The sequence below is a fragment of the Arachis hypogaea genome, chromosome 3 (assembly GCF_003086295.3).
Source record: "Arachis hypogaea cultivar Tifrunner chromosome 3, arahy.Tifrunner.gnm2.J5K5, whole genome shotgun sequence".
In the NCBI taxonomy this organism is placed as follows: domain Eukaryota; kingdom Viridiplantae; phylum Streptophyta; class Magnoliopsida; order Fabales; family Fabaceae; genus Arachis; species Arachis hypogaea.
This window is the reverse complement of record NC_092038.1, coordinates 128,543,795-128,556,956: the sequence shown is the minus strand read 5'-3', so window position 1 is coordinate 128,556,956 and position 13,162 is coordinate 128,543,795. Positions and strand designations below refer to the sequence as shown.

Below are 13,162 nucleotides of genomic sequence, written 5' to 3'. Positions count from 1 at the left end.
AATCAGAATTACCAAAACCCCCAAATGCAAACTTCCAACAATGGCCCTACTCCACGCACTGTTGGCTTCCATCAACAACCTGGAAATTCTAGCCACACCAATCAAGGCCCTCCTCAAGCCCTACTTGCTTCCAACAGCTCTGACCAGGGGTGGTATCCGGACTCAGGAGCTTCTCATCATATCACCTTTGACCAAATGAACCTGATCAACAGCTCGGCATATGAAGGACCTGAATAAGTATTCGGAGGTAATAGTAAAGGTATGTGTATTTCTAATATTGGGAGTTCTATTATGCATGTATCTATATCCAAAAAAATTTTTCAAACTCCAAAATTTGCTTCATGTACCATCCATCTCAAAGAACCTTGTAAGTGTCTCTAAATTTGCCCTAGATAATGGCGTATTTTTTGAATTCTGGCCTTACCTATGTGCTGTCAAATGCCAGGAATCCAAGAAGATCCTGCTCCAAGGTAGACTTAGCAATGGTCTATATAGATTTGAGAATATACAAATCTCAAGACCAATCAAACAGCCTAATAAAGCTCAAGTACTAGTAGTTGAGTAGAAAAAGAATGTGTATACAAACCTTGCAAAAACAGAAAACAAAAGGCAACAAAAAGGAGTAACAATAAAGATTCCAAAGCAAGAAAAGCCAGACAGAAATACATGCAAAGAAAAACCAGATAGCAATAAGTGTAGTAGCAGCATTAGGTGCACCAGAAGTGTGCCTAGAAAAATTGATTTTTTTTAGTGACTCCTGTGTAAGTTCAATTGACAGCAATAAATATAATGCAGTTAGTAATTGCAATACCAGTAACTGTGTGCCTTTTAGTAATACTGTTGTGATTTTTGATGACTCTACTAGCAAATTTTGATGTAATTGCGCACCCTGATATTGACACTAAAAATAAGTTCTGTGCTTTACTCACCCAGCCTAATACCCTCACCAATGACAATATCTTCCTTGTGTCAATAACAGTCCCAACAGTATCCAAAAACACTCCCAAACCAGTGCCTCTAGTACACAGAATGTCAGCCAAACCAGAAACTCTACCCTCCCAGAAGAAAGCCAAATCTCCAACCTCTCCTCATCCATTCCCATAAACCATATCACTACAAAATGTATCAAACCTCACCCCTGCCCTGTCACCTCTGAAGCAAAAGATATCAGCCGAACCAGCAACCTTGCTCTCTCACATGACAGGCAAACCAGTAACCCTTCCCCACCAGCCTCATTGTCAAAATCCATTCCCCCAGCCACCCTTGACCTCTGGTACAAAAGACTTGGCCACCCCTCTAACCATGTCATCAAAGCCATCCTCAGCAGCCACCAAATTCCTTTTTGCACCACCAAAATCACTTCACCTTGCCATTCCTGCATCATCAGCAAAATTCACCAGCTCTTTTTCTCTTCCTCTCAATCCAAGTACACACAGCCCTTAGAATTAGTCTTTTCAGACCTCTGGGGCCCTTCCCCACAACCCAGCAGGTCTGGCTTCCGCTACTATGTCTGTTTCATTGATGCCTACAGCCGGTATACCTGCACCTACTTACTACACACCAAGAATCAAATCTTCACAGCCTTTCTCTAGTATAAGACCCTGATGGAAAACCAAACATGCAACACTATCAAAGCCCTCCAAACTGACCATGGTGGGAAATACCTCTCAAATACTTTCTCACAGTACCTAAGCAGCCAAAGAATTCATCACAGACTTACCTACCCTCACACACACCAACAAAAAGGGTGTGTAGAACGCAAGCACCGACACCTCACTGAAACAGCTCTCACCCTTCTCTCCCAAGCCTCTCTGCCCCTTTCCTTCTGGGATGAAGCAATCCTAACCTCCACATACCTAATCAACAGACTCCCCACCCCTGTCCTGAACTTTAAATCCCCCTTAGAAGTCCTCTTCAACATCATACCAACCTATACCCTATTAAAACCCTTTGGCTGCGCATGCTATCCCTGGCTTCGACCCTATAATAAGAACAAATTTGACCACAGGTCAACCAAATGCATATTTCTAGGCTACGCTCCCAACCATAGAGGCTATAAGTGTCTATCCCCTTCAGGAAAAATCTATACTACTAGAAATGTTATCTTCTGTGAACAAGAATTTCCCTATCCAGCCCTCTTCCCCAACCCTTCCCAGCCTGACCATACCCAACCCTCAAACAATACCCCCCCAGCTACCTATACCTTTCATCCTCCCTACCCAAACATGCATAATAAGCCTCTCACTAATAGCAATAACATGTCTTTATCATTACCTTCTATACCTGTTGAAGTCCCTAATAATGCTGAAACATATGCTAGCAGTGCTAACAGTGTAGATTCCCTTGAGACTGTTCCATTGCAGGTGGTGACTGGTCCGACTCTGCAGCCTTCCAATGCTGCATCTCAACCCACACCTTCGCAGCATCCCAACACTGCTCGTGCTGGCACAGCTAACTAAAACAAACACCACATGCAGACTAGGAGCAAAAGTGAAATTTTCAAACCTAAGGCACTCAATACAGTAGTGGACTCAGCATCAACCTCACTTGATACCCTGCCCAAGTCAGTCTCCGAAGCACTTGCTACGCCACATTGGAGAAGGGCCATGGAGGAGGAATACTCAATCCTGATCAAGAATGGCACTTGGCAGCTGGTTGACCTACCCCACACTCTGAACCCATAGGATGTAAATGGGTTTTCAGAATAAAGAAACACCCTGATGGCACAATCCAGAAATACAAGGCACGGCTTGTCGCCAAGGGCTTCCACCAACGCCAAGAAATTGATTATGACCAGATCTTCAGCCCCGTCGTGCGCCCTGCTACAGTTCGAGTCATGCTCAGTGTGGCTCTCGCCAAAGGATGAAAAATTTACCAGTTCGACTTCAATAATGCGTTTTTCAATGAGAATCTTCACGAGACGGTCTATATGCAGCAACCAGAAGGGCTTAAGGCCCCAAACTGCCTCTATGTCTGTAAGCTCCAGAAATCTCTGTATGGACTCAAACAGGCACCCAGAGCCTGGTTCACAAAAATCAGCACTGCACTTCGACAATTTGGCTTCACAAGCACTCAATCTGATGTCTCCCTATTCACCAAATTCACATCATCCTCGGCCACATACATCCTTGTGTATGTAGATAAGATTCTTGTGACCGGCAACTCTGAGTTTGATATCAAGGCACTCGTGACTGAAATCCATAGTACCTTTGCATTGAGGTTGCAAAAACCCCTGGTGATACAGTGACTCTCAAACAAACAAAGTACGTTAAGGACCTTTTGAAACGGGCAGACATGATCCATGCAAAATCTGTACCTACCCCCATGACCTCCTCCCTAAAGCTATCTGCCTTTGGAGACGGCTCCTTTAGCAATCCCACTCTGTTTCGGTCAATAGTTGGTGGTCTGCAGTATGCTACGATTACAAGGCCTGAGATCTCCTTCTCAGTGAATAAAGTAGTCCAGTTTCTTCACAACCCTCTTGAGTCCCACTGGAAAGCTGTAAAACGAATCCTCAGGTACTTGGCAGGCACCACAGAGTATGGCCTCAGGTTCAACAAGTTCACAAACTTCAGGATCTATGGTTTTTGCGACTCTGATTGGGCCAGTGATGTTGATGATCGCAAGTCAACAAATGGGTATGGCATTTACCTTGGCTCAAACTTGGTCTCATGGGCTAGCAAAAAGCAAACTGCAGTGTCCAAGAGCAGCACTGAAGCTGAGTTTCGAGGAATTGCAGATGTTGTGACCGAAATCATTTGGCCTCAAAACATTCTAAGTGAAATAAGAATCATATGCTCGTCAAAATCTGTGGTATACTGCGACAATCAAAGTGCAGTCATGCTCTCTGCCAACCCAATTACGCACAACAAATCCAAGCATTTTGCTCTCAATCAGTCCTTTGTTCGAGATTATGTAACCAGAAAAGAAATATTTGTTCAACACATCCCAGCTCAAGATCAACTGGCTGACACCCTAACCAAACCTCTCTCAACTACAACTTTTGACAGATTCAGAAAACTACTAAGAGTCTTCAATACAGAGTCTTCATAGGCCCTTGTTTTGAGGGAGCATGTTAGTGTAGTTACTATCTAGAAACTACCTGTGCCAGCTCAGCAGGAATTAGTTACAGCTGTTAAACTCTCAACTAATTTGCTGTTACACTCTCACACACTCTATACCTCACTCAACTTGTATAAATAACTAGCTCACACTGACTCTAGATTAATTCTTTCAATTCTGTTTTAATGCAACTATTTTCTTCTACTCTTGTTTCTCTTGTTCTGTGATTCTCACTCAACCGTAAGCTACTGATACCTAACAGAACCATCTTGGTTCTCTAGTATTATTGTTGTTTTAGCACAAGATAAGCCATTAAAAATTAAATACAAAAGAAATATATAATTATATTTTTATATTTTATTTGATAATAAATTAAAATAAATTATAAAAAATTAATTTTTTTAGTTTTTTATTAAAAAAATTAGAAAAATATATAATAATAAAAATATAATTATAAAAAATTAGTAAAAATAAGTTGTGTTTTTTTATAGTGTTTTTATGTTTTTTTTTATCAGGATAGATACAAAATATACTAATTCAATATCTCTAGATATAATATTTCTGTTAATGTCTTATCTATTAAACATAATTTTGTATTTCTATATCTTTGTTTTAGTGTCCTGTCTCTATAAACAAACGTAACGATAAGGATGATGCTATAATTGTTTTTCTAATACATGAATGATTCTTTCATAATTCGTGATGATACTCTATTACCCAACCAAGCACCAAATTAAACTCATGCACAGCAAATTGGATGTAAAAGCTTGAGAAAAAAATTAGAACATCACGATTCTTTTGCAGAACTATACTTTGCTATTGTGTTTAATACATTTTTTAAGAGTAAATAGTTATTTTAACCGTTGAAATTAAAATGAGAGATTTTGATAAAATAATTCAAGATCATCGGAAAGGCAAAATATTCTGAAAAGATATAGTCTATTTGATAAAATATATCGGTCAATCATCAAGTTACTCCAAACTGTTAATTTTTTATGAAGCCAATAATTTAGTCTTAAGTGAAAATGGAGATGGGGATGGTGTTGAATATATTGTAGTAGAGTTAAATTATTCATTTCTTTTTTTCTAAAAAAAAAACAGCTAACAGTTAATTAACTGAATAAGTTTAAGAGTTGACCGAAGATTATGATCTTTTTTTTTTTATCAAGGATCATTTTGTTAAGTAGAACATATATGGGATCATTATCTGTTATCTTCTTTGGAGGATAATTTTTTTTTTTAATGTTTTGAAGGCGAATATACACTTAATGAATAAGCTTAATGGGCCTCAAAATACATTTCATGTAGTTCCTACCGCGTCCTTAAGAAAAACCCAGTATGCGTTCATAAGCCCAGAGTGTTCCTCCTGTTGGGCCTTTGGGCATAAGGCTTTCAAAGTTCAAACATTCCTCTGCGATGTATTGTTAAGACCAAAACCAATAAGGTCCATATATGTTCTCCCATGCTAGTTGGTCCTGTCTATTCGACCAATTGTATTGAATTGGGAGATACTATAAAAAAAAAATGGAGCAAATTAAAAGACCAAATCAGAAAACTATAACATTGTATAACTATATTCATCCATAGAAACGGAGCTGGTGGGCAAACATAGCATCATGTGCTTACATAGTAAAACTGCTAACCTATGCAAAATCAAAGCTTGAAGGCATTGCGTCCCCGGAAAACATTTTCCTATGACACCAAACTTTACCACATCCATGACAAGTTAATTGATAATTGAAATCCCACGCATTATCTCTCTTATTTCTGTATCTTTAATATTGCGCAAGCTTTTAGGTTCATAACTGTCATGCATGCTTTACAAGGCAATAAAACAAAAATCATACCTCCCCCAAATAACAAATCTCTCTCATAACTAACTAACTTTCGGCCCTGATGATCAAAGAAAACTAGAAACCCCCAAAACAAGTTAAAAGCAGATTCTTCAAGTTTTCAGTTTATGTTTCTTGCAAGTCTTCAATTGCTCCATGGGCAACTATATAGAGCAAATTAACACATGATTATTTTATGAACAATTAGTATGGATCATATTAATGATGATGAACAAAAGCTGCCACTCCTTGATCACAATAGAGAGGTTCCAGAAGCAGAGAGGAGCATGGTTCAAAGAGCCATAAGCCAAACATTTCAAAGCACGGCACATTTGGCGAATCTTCTTCCAACCGGCACTGTCCTATCCTTCCAACTCCTCTCTCCAATCTTCACAAACCAAGGAAACTGCGACTCTGTCAACAAATTCATGACTTACACACTATTATCCCTCTCTGCTTTCTCATGCTTCCTTCTAAGCTTCACTGATAGCTTCAGGGACAGTAAGGGGAATGTATGTCACGGTTTTGCCACATTTAAGGGACTGTGGGTTATTGATGGATCAACCACACTGCCACCTGAACTTGATGCAAAGTATAGGCTCAGGTTCATTGATTTTGTGCACGCTGTGATGTCAGTTCTGGTTTTCACCGCCATTGCGCTGTTCGATCAGAATGTGGTGAATTGCTTCTTCCCTTCGCCGTCGGATGAGGCGCAGCAGATGCTCACGGCGTTGCCGGTGGGAATTGGAGTGCTCTGCAGCACGCTCTTTGTTGCATTTCCTACACAGCGATATGGAATTGGATTCCCACTCTCAAAAACTTAACATCATTCAATTCAAAAACTCACGTGTGGACCTAACTAACGATTAATGTACAAAAAGTTTCCGTGATGATTATTATTGTTAGTGGCATGGCATATTCTAAAGCTTCCATATTATATATATTCTGCAATCTGTTAAAATACACTTTTTCTAGATATTCACCATTATTTCAATACTGGGCAGATTAGATAAATGAGGTTTCTCTCTCTTTTTGTTCTTTTCTCTTAAAGCTTACTGCATACATCCATTTTCAAAATTCTTTTTAGCTTGAGTTGGAGGGATTTGATGTATCAAATGTTGGTTAGGTGATCCCTTATTATTTTTTTTTCCAAAGTTTGAAACGAGGCTGGAATATGTGGTATTTTAGGTAGCGTTTGTTTTGAGGTACTAAGATCGAGACGAGGAAATTAAGACTCAATATCATATTTGTTGGTCCAGTATTAAAATTTTTGTCTCTATCCTCAAAATTTTAATATTTCATTACCTCTAAAAAGTAGGGACACAGGGAATTAAAATTTTTAGAGATAAAGACTGAAATTTTAAAAACATTTTATGCCTAAAATATCTTCATTTCAATTAATTAATTCCAATTTTATCTTTTGTGCAAATTAAATTAGAATTTCATTCTTGTTTCAATTTCTATCTTCCACTTTATACCAAATAGAATATTAAAATTTTTTTCAATATCTATTTTTTAGTCTCTATCTCTCCATCAAATGCTACTTTAAGCAAGTATGAAAAAAAAAATGTCTATAGCTCGTTGACAGGTTTAATTGATTCTCACGTTGAGATCAATATTTCCGAAATTTCAATTTACACTTTATGTTGTTGAGCACTTAATTCATATTTATATTTTTGTGAGATCAAATTATTTACTTTCAGGTTTTCTCTTAAACCTCTTGATGCAGCCTAAAAAGACATAGAAGCTGATATTATCCCAAAAAAATTTCATTGGCGATAAAATTCGTGCAGCCTAAACTTTTTTTTAAAATTAATCACTAAAACTAATTATATTTAGATAAATTATAAATATATATAATTGAATTTATTTTTAATATATATTTATTCTATTGATTAATTTTAATGGCTATTTTCGGTTTATAATTATTTACTTACTTTGACATTTTTGATTTCGCCATCCAACTTTTGACGTTTCTATTTTATCCAAAAAGAAAAAATATATATATAACGAGAAAAAGATAATCCAAGTTTTAGAATGTCAAGAAAAAAAGTTTTTTATTCACTGTAATGCAGAAGCATCCAAATTATACTAAGATGTTATGAAATTTTATGATCAATCATCCACTACGTGTGGTCCATGTAACGCAATCGAACCACAAAGTTCCACCACTTGTATAAGAGTAACGATGCTGTGTCCACATGATTTTTTTTTTTTTGGAATTTAATCATATTTCACCAAAACAGTGAACATGATGAAATTTTATAATCGCTTGATTGCATAAAAGTTTTCTTATAATATTAATTTATTAATATTTGTTTATTGCAAATACAATTATAAAGTGAAATATATGTATTTTTAATACAAGTCAACATAAAGCAAAATAAAAGGGATTAGTAATGCCTTAAAAGCATGATTAGCAAAACTTATAGGCTCCAATGCTTTCCCATGAATGAGTATAGGAATTAATTTTAGAAAAGTACAAGTAGATAATAAAAATATTAAACAATATGAATAATTGATATATTGAATATTTATTTTATTAGAATAGATAGATGAATAATTATTCTAATATTAAGATTTAAATGAGTAATTTAGTTGTGGAGTGTATTTTAGTTTAATTGATGGTTGTTTAGATTGTTCAAAAAAGTTATGGGTTAATATTAGGAGTGTTTGTTGTGCAGTTTGAATTAGTTTTTAAGTAAAAAATTTATCCAATCCAAATTCTAATTTTACTTGTAGTGTAGTTTGGATTAGATATTTAAAAAAAAAATTAATTCAATTTCAAATGGTTGGAATTGGATTGAATTTGTAATTTTGTAAATTAAAAAATTAAATATAAATAACAAGTCTTAATATCAAATTTTAAATAACCAAAAATAACATAATAAATATTAACAATATTTTAAAAAACTAACATAACATAACTATAAAAAAAATTATAGGTTAATTAAAATAAATAAATAAATCTCGTTTTGAACATAAAATATTTATTAAACAATAATAATATATGAATAATATAAAAATATATTAGAAGTTGAATATATTATAAGTAAAATTATAAATATAATTATAACATAATAATATGAAAGTATATTGTGTGGTTTGAATTGGATCGAATCGAGGCAAAAAAATAAAATCTAATCAAATCAAAATTAATATAATTTTAATCGATTTTCAGTTTAGATTAGATTGAATGAGCAGTTTAATTTAAAATAGGTCTAGATTTAAACACTTCTAGTTAATATTAATTTTTTTATTGCAAAATTATTTATTAACTCTTATTTTTAGAATATTTAATATTTAAAATTTAAAATTTAAACTTTATCATTTAAGATTTTGAATTAAGAAAATAAAAATTGTTATTATTAAATATTAATTGAAAAATATTTGATTTGTGATTGAACTCTTTTTTCTAAATAGATTGAAGAGGTAATCAACTAGTCATCCCCGCTTTTGGGTTGTAGAAAAGTAAGTAAAAAAGAAATGCAATTGCCTTTCTGTTGAGAAAATGTGGTATTTTCCGTGACATTTAAATTTAATTACAACGACAATAACCACCCCAGAATGGGGAACGATGACCTGTATGATAGTATAAGGCGAGGAGTGAAAGAAGAAACGATATGACGATAAGGTCCTTCATAGATGAAAAAGCAATACACACCAAAATCTCCACCAATCATCCATTCCACCTTGGACACAAATCTCCCTTCTAACAGATAAGGGGGTCCCACCTATCCACTTCCTCTCTTCACTCACACCACAACCCTTCACCCCTCACATCAACGGCCTCAACTCCATCAAGCACAATTCCCCGCGAAGCACCAGATCAAAAATCCAAACACAAGCGGTTAAACCACAGCCATACCTACTAAAACGGAGCCAAACATCAGCATACATATCATATCACTCACTCTCTCTCTCTTTCTCTTGTCTTCTTCACCGTGATGGAGTCGCGAGTGTTGTCACGTGCCGCCACCTCCCTCCCTCACCTCCGCAGGCTACCGCGCCGTGAATCCGCCGCCAATGCATCCTTTGTGCCAGCTGTGAAGGCGACCGGCTCCGTGGCTGATGGTGGGAACCTCATATGGGGGAGACAGCTGCGCCCGGAGCTGTTGTCGCCGGTGCTGAAGAAAGAGGGGCCTGCCGTGCTTCTTCGGCCGTGTCTGGCCGCCGCCTCCTCGCCGGCCGAGGGGAGTGATTCCGCCGGGTGAGGTCCGTTTCCTCCGTTCTGAATCGGTTAACTCGGCCAACTCAGTGTCCTCATTAGTGTGTTTTCTGTTGTTACAGGGAAGCGAAGGTTGGGTTCTTCGACAAGTACCCAGCACTTGTAACCGGGTTTTTCTTCTTCATGTGGTAAGTGGCGTGACTGCGCTTCCACCCGCGACTGTGTTTTTTTGTCGTGTCTGACTGTCTTCCTTTCCGTTACGTGGTTGGTACATGTGCGTGCGTGATCACTGATCACTTTGATGAGTACTGAAATTACTTCTTCGTCCTCTTGCTTCTGCTCTCTTTCTATTCTCGATGCAGGTACTTCTTGAATGTGATTTTCAACATCCTCAACAAGAAGATCTACAATTACTTCCCCTACCCATAGTAAGTTCATGGATAGCACATTTTCATGTCTTAATTAGGATTATACGTGAAACATTTATTCACTGTTTCATTTACCGCTCGAGGCTTATTATTAATCTCTCTCTTTCATCGTTTACGCAGATATTTTATGTTGATTAAAATTAATCTTTATTTATGGTTGTTTGTGCAGCTTCGTGTCGGTTATTCATTTGTTCGTGGGTGTGGTGTACTGTTTGGTGAGCTGGACCGTGGGCCTTCCTAAGCGCGCTGTAAGTATAAATTATAATCGAGCCCAAATTGTTTTGCAATATTTAAAGCCCATTGCTGTTTATAATTAATAAGTATTTTTGTGTAGCCTATGGACTCGAACCTGCTCAAGTTGTTGATCCCTGTGGCCGTGTGTCACGCATTAGGCCACGTTACCAGCAATGTCTCATTTGCAGCGGTGGCTGTTTCGTTCACACATACCATTAAAGGTGACTGTGTCGATTTTCTTTTATCCTTCAAGGTTGAAACTGTATCTTGCTAGCTGACATTGATAGAATATTTGTTTCAGCTCTTGAGCCATTCTTCAATGCTGCTGCTTCACAGTTCATACTTGGCCAATCAATACCAATTACTCTCTGGCTCTCACTGGCTCCCGTTGTTATTGGTACGTCTTCTCATTTGTTAACTCCACTGATTTTAAGTGTTCCTGCATTTGGATTAATTAGTTTTGCATGTTATGTAATGCAGGTGTGTCAATGGCGTCATTGACCGAACTCTCATTCAACTGGACCGGATTCATCAGTGCAATGATTTCAAACATTTCCTTTACATACCGGAGTATCTATTCCAAGAAAGCCATGGTTATCTTTCAATCTTATCCCTGTTAACTCATTCTGTTCTTTATGAATTCAATGTCATTACTTGATAATTTTTTGTGCAGACTGATATGGACAGTACTAATATCTACGCCTACATTTCCATCATTGCTCTAATTGTCTGCATACCACCCGCTGTTATTGTGAGTGAAATTCACTTTTGTTTTCCGAATGACATATCCCTAATTATTTATTCATTTATTAATCGCTGTTATTGTTCGTTGGAACTGATGTTATCACAGCTGGAAGGGCCTGCACTGATGAAGCATGGATTCAATGATGCAATTGCTAAAGTAGGATTGGTCAAGTTCGTCTCAGACCTCTTCTGGGTTGGTATGTTTTATCACCTCTACAATCAGGTAAATTTTGATGAGTTCTTAATTATTAGTCATGTCATTACATTACATTCCTTTTGGATAAGAGAAACTCTTGTTTAATTGTTGTGTGTGGAGTGTCATTGATAACATAACAATAACATTATTGCATGACCGACCATGCAGGTGGCCACCAACACACTGGAGAGAGTGGCACCTCTCACTCATGCAGTTGGCAACGTACTCAAACGTGTATTTGTTATTGGATTTTCAATCATTGTCTTTGGTAAGTTCACATATTTTTTCTCCCATTCTCGATGTTCAATTCCACTGTTAATGTCTGATTTATATTGGTAACAATCTTAACATTCTAACTGGCTAATATAATTATATTGCTTCACACACAGGTAACAAGATTTCAACCCAAACTGGCATAGGAACATGCATTGCAATTGCTGGAGTTGCACTCTACTCGTTCATCAAAGCCAGGATGGAGGAAGAGAAGAGAGTAAGTATTCTTTCAAATTTCTATAATGGAAAAGTCTAGGGGCCAGCAATTTTATTGCATTTTGGCCAGCATATAACCAGCAGAGAAAGGTGAGCCATTGGATGAAATCTCACACCATCACATCATCATTAATGGCTAGTTGATGGCTACTAATCACAAATGTTGCTGGCCCTAACATTGCTCTTCTATAATTACTATATAAAACAATATTATATTTTTTTGACAAAAATGTTTTCTTTGTGATTTATTTTCAGCAAGCAAAAGCAGCATAATAAGTAAGAGGCGTCAAGTTGGAGGAGGGGGTGTTTTGCACTGTAAATCATCACATATTTCCTTCAAAATAATTGGGTGGTTGGTTCACTATTGTACTATCCTTGCGATAACTTTCTATTCTTCCTCTCTCTCCCTATTTTTTCTTTGTCAAATCTTTTTCTTTTCCGTTTGTTCATTCAGAAAACAGGACTTTCTGATTTGCAGTCTTCTCTTGTTGACTGAAAAATGATGTATTAGTACCTTGATTCCCATAAATAGCTCCTAAAACTATTATGAAAACCAAAAACAGTGGCAACGGCATTTGGGGAGATATATTTTTCTAGGTCTCTCTTTCATAGCCACTCAGCTATTTGTTTGGTCTCCCATGACGTTCTAAAATCAAATACTTTGTTTACGACTTTACGTAATAGCATGTAACTGAATCACCATATCATAAAAAAAAAACCACTTTCATTTCACCACTCTCGTTACACCAGCGTGCACACAAGCCCAATTCAATAATGCTTCTTCGTTTTTATCTTAGTCTTCGCTTCTTTCTTCTTTTTCTTCGCTTTCCTCTTTCCTTGTCTTTACATTTCTTTTTCTTCTTCGCGTTCTTCCTTCTTCTTCTTCGTCTTCCTTCTTTTTTTTTTCAAGTTCATTCTTCTTCTTCGCCTGTTTTTCTCGATCATCATTCTTTTACTGTTGTTATTGTTGTTGCATTTTTTCTTTATCTCCTTTTAGTTGAGGTTTATT

General features: G+C 36.7%; 2 protein-coding genes across 4 annotated transcripts; both read left to right on the top strand.

Moving 5' to 3' along the window:
* The first annotated feature begins 5,612 nt into the window (after positions 1-5,612).
* Positions 5,613-6,908, top strand: LOC112791510 (protein DMP4-like). Its single transcript, XM_025834372.3, has one exon. The coding sequence runs from the start codon at positions 6,104-6,106 to the stop codon at positions 6,716-6,718; it is 615 nt and encodes a 204-aa protein (XP_025690157.1). The 5' UTR covers positions 5,613-6,103; the 3' UTR covers positions 6,719-6,908.
* Positions 6,909-9,388: 2,480 nt separating this feature from the next.
* LOC112791509 (triose phosphate/phosphate translocator, chloroplastic) lies at positions 9,389-12,713 on the top strand. 3 transcript variants are annotated; one of them, XM_025834371.3, is made up of 12 exons: positions 9,389-10,104; positions 10,185-10,250; positions 10,425-10,490; positions 10,660-10,738; positions 10,825-10,945; positions 11,026-11,121; positions 11,205-11,317; positions 11,398-11,475; positions 11,575-11,691; positions 11,833-11,932; positions 12,054-12,154; positions 12,409-12,713. In XM_025834371.3, the coding sequence occupies exons 1-12, from the start codon at positions 9,842-9,844 to the stop codon at positions 12,424-12,426; spliced, it is 1,218 nt and encodes a 405-aa protein (XP_025690156.1). In that variant the 5' UTR covers positions 9,389-9,841; the 3' UTR covers positions 12,427-12,713. The 3 variants fall into 3 exon arrangements, with proteins under 3 accessions (XP_025690156.1, XP_072089612.1, XP_072089611.1); XM_072233511.1 differs by having other exon boundaries at positions 9,518-10,109; XM_072233510.1 differs by lacking the exon at positions 11,026-11,121 and having other exon boundaries at positions 9,572-10,104; positions 10,825-10,986; positions 11,183-11,317.
* Positions 12,714-13,162: the final 449 nt, after the last annotated feature.

Coding starts and splice junctions, on each gene's coding strand:
- LOC112791510 (XM_025834372.3), top strand. CDS start 6,104: ATGGATCATATTAATGATGATGAACAAAAGCTGCCACTCCTTGATCAC.
- LOC112791509 (XM_025834371.3), top strand. CDS start 9,842: ATGGAGTCGCGAGTGTTGTCACGTGCCGCCACCTCCCTCCCTCACCTC. Junction 11,318..11,397: donor TCTATTCCAAGAAAGCCATG/GTTATCTTTCAA, acceptor TTTTTTGTGCAG/ACTGATATGGACAGTACTAA. Junction 11,476..11,574: donor GCATACCACCCGCTGTTATT/GTGAGTGAAATT, acceptor ATGTTATCACAG/CTGGAAGGGCCTGCACTGAT.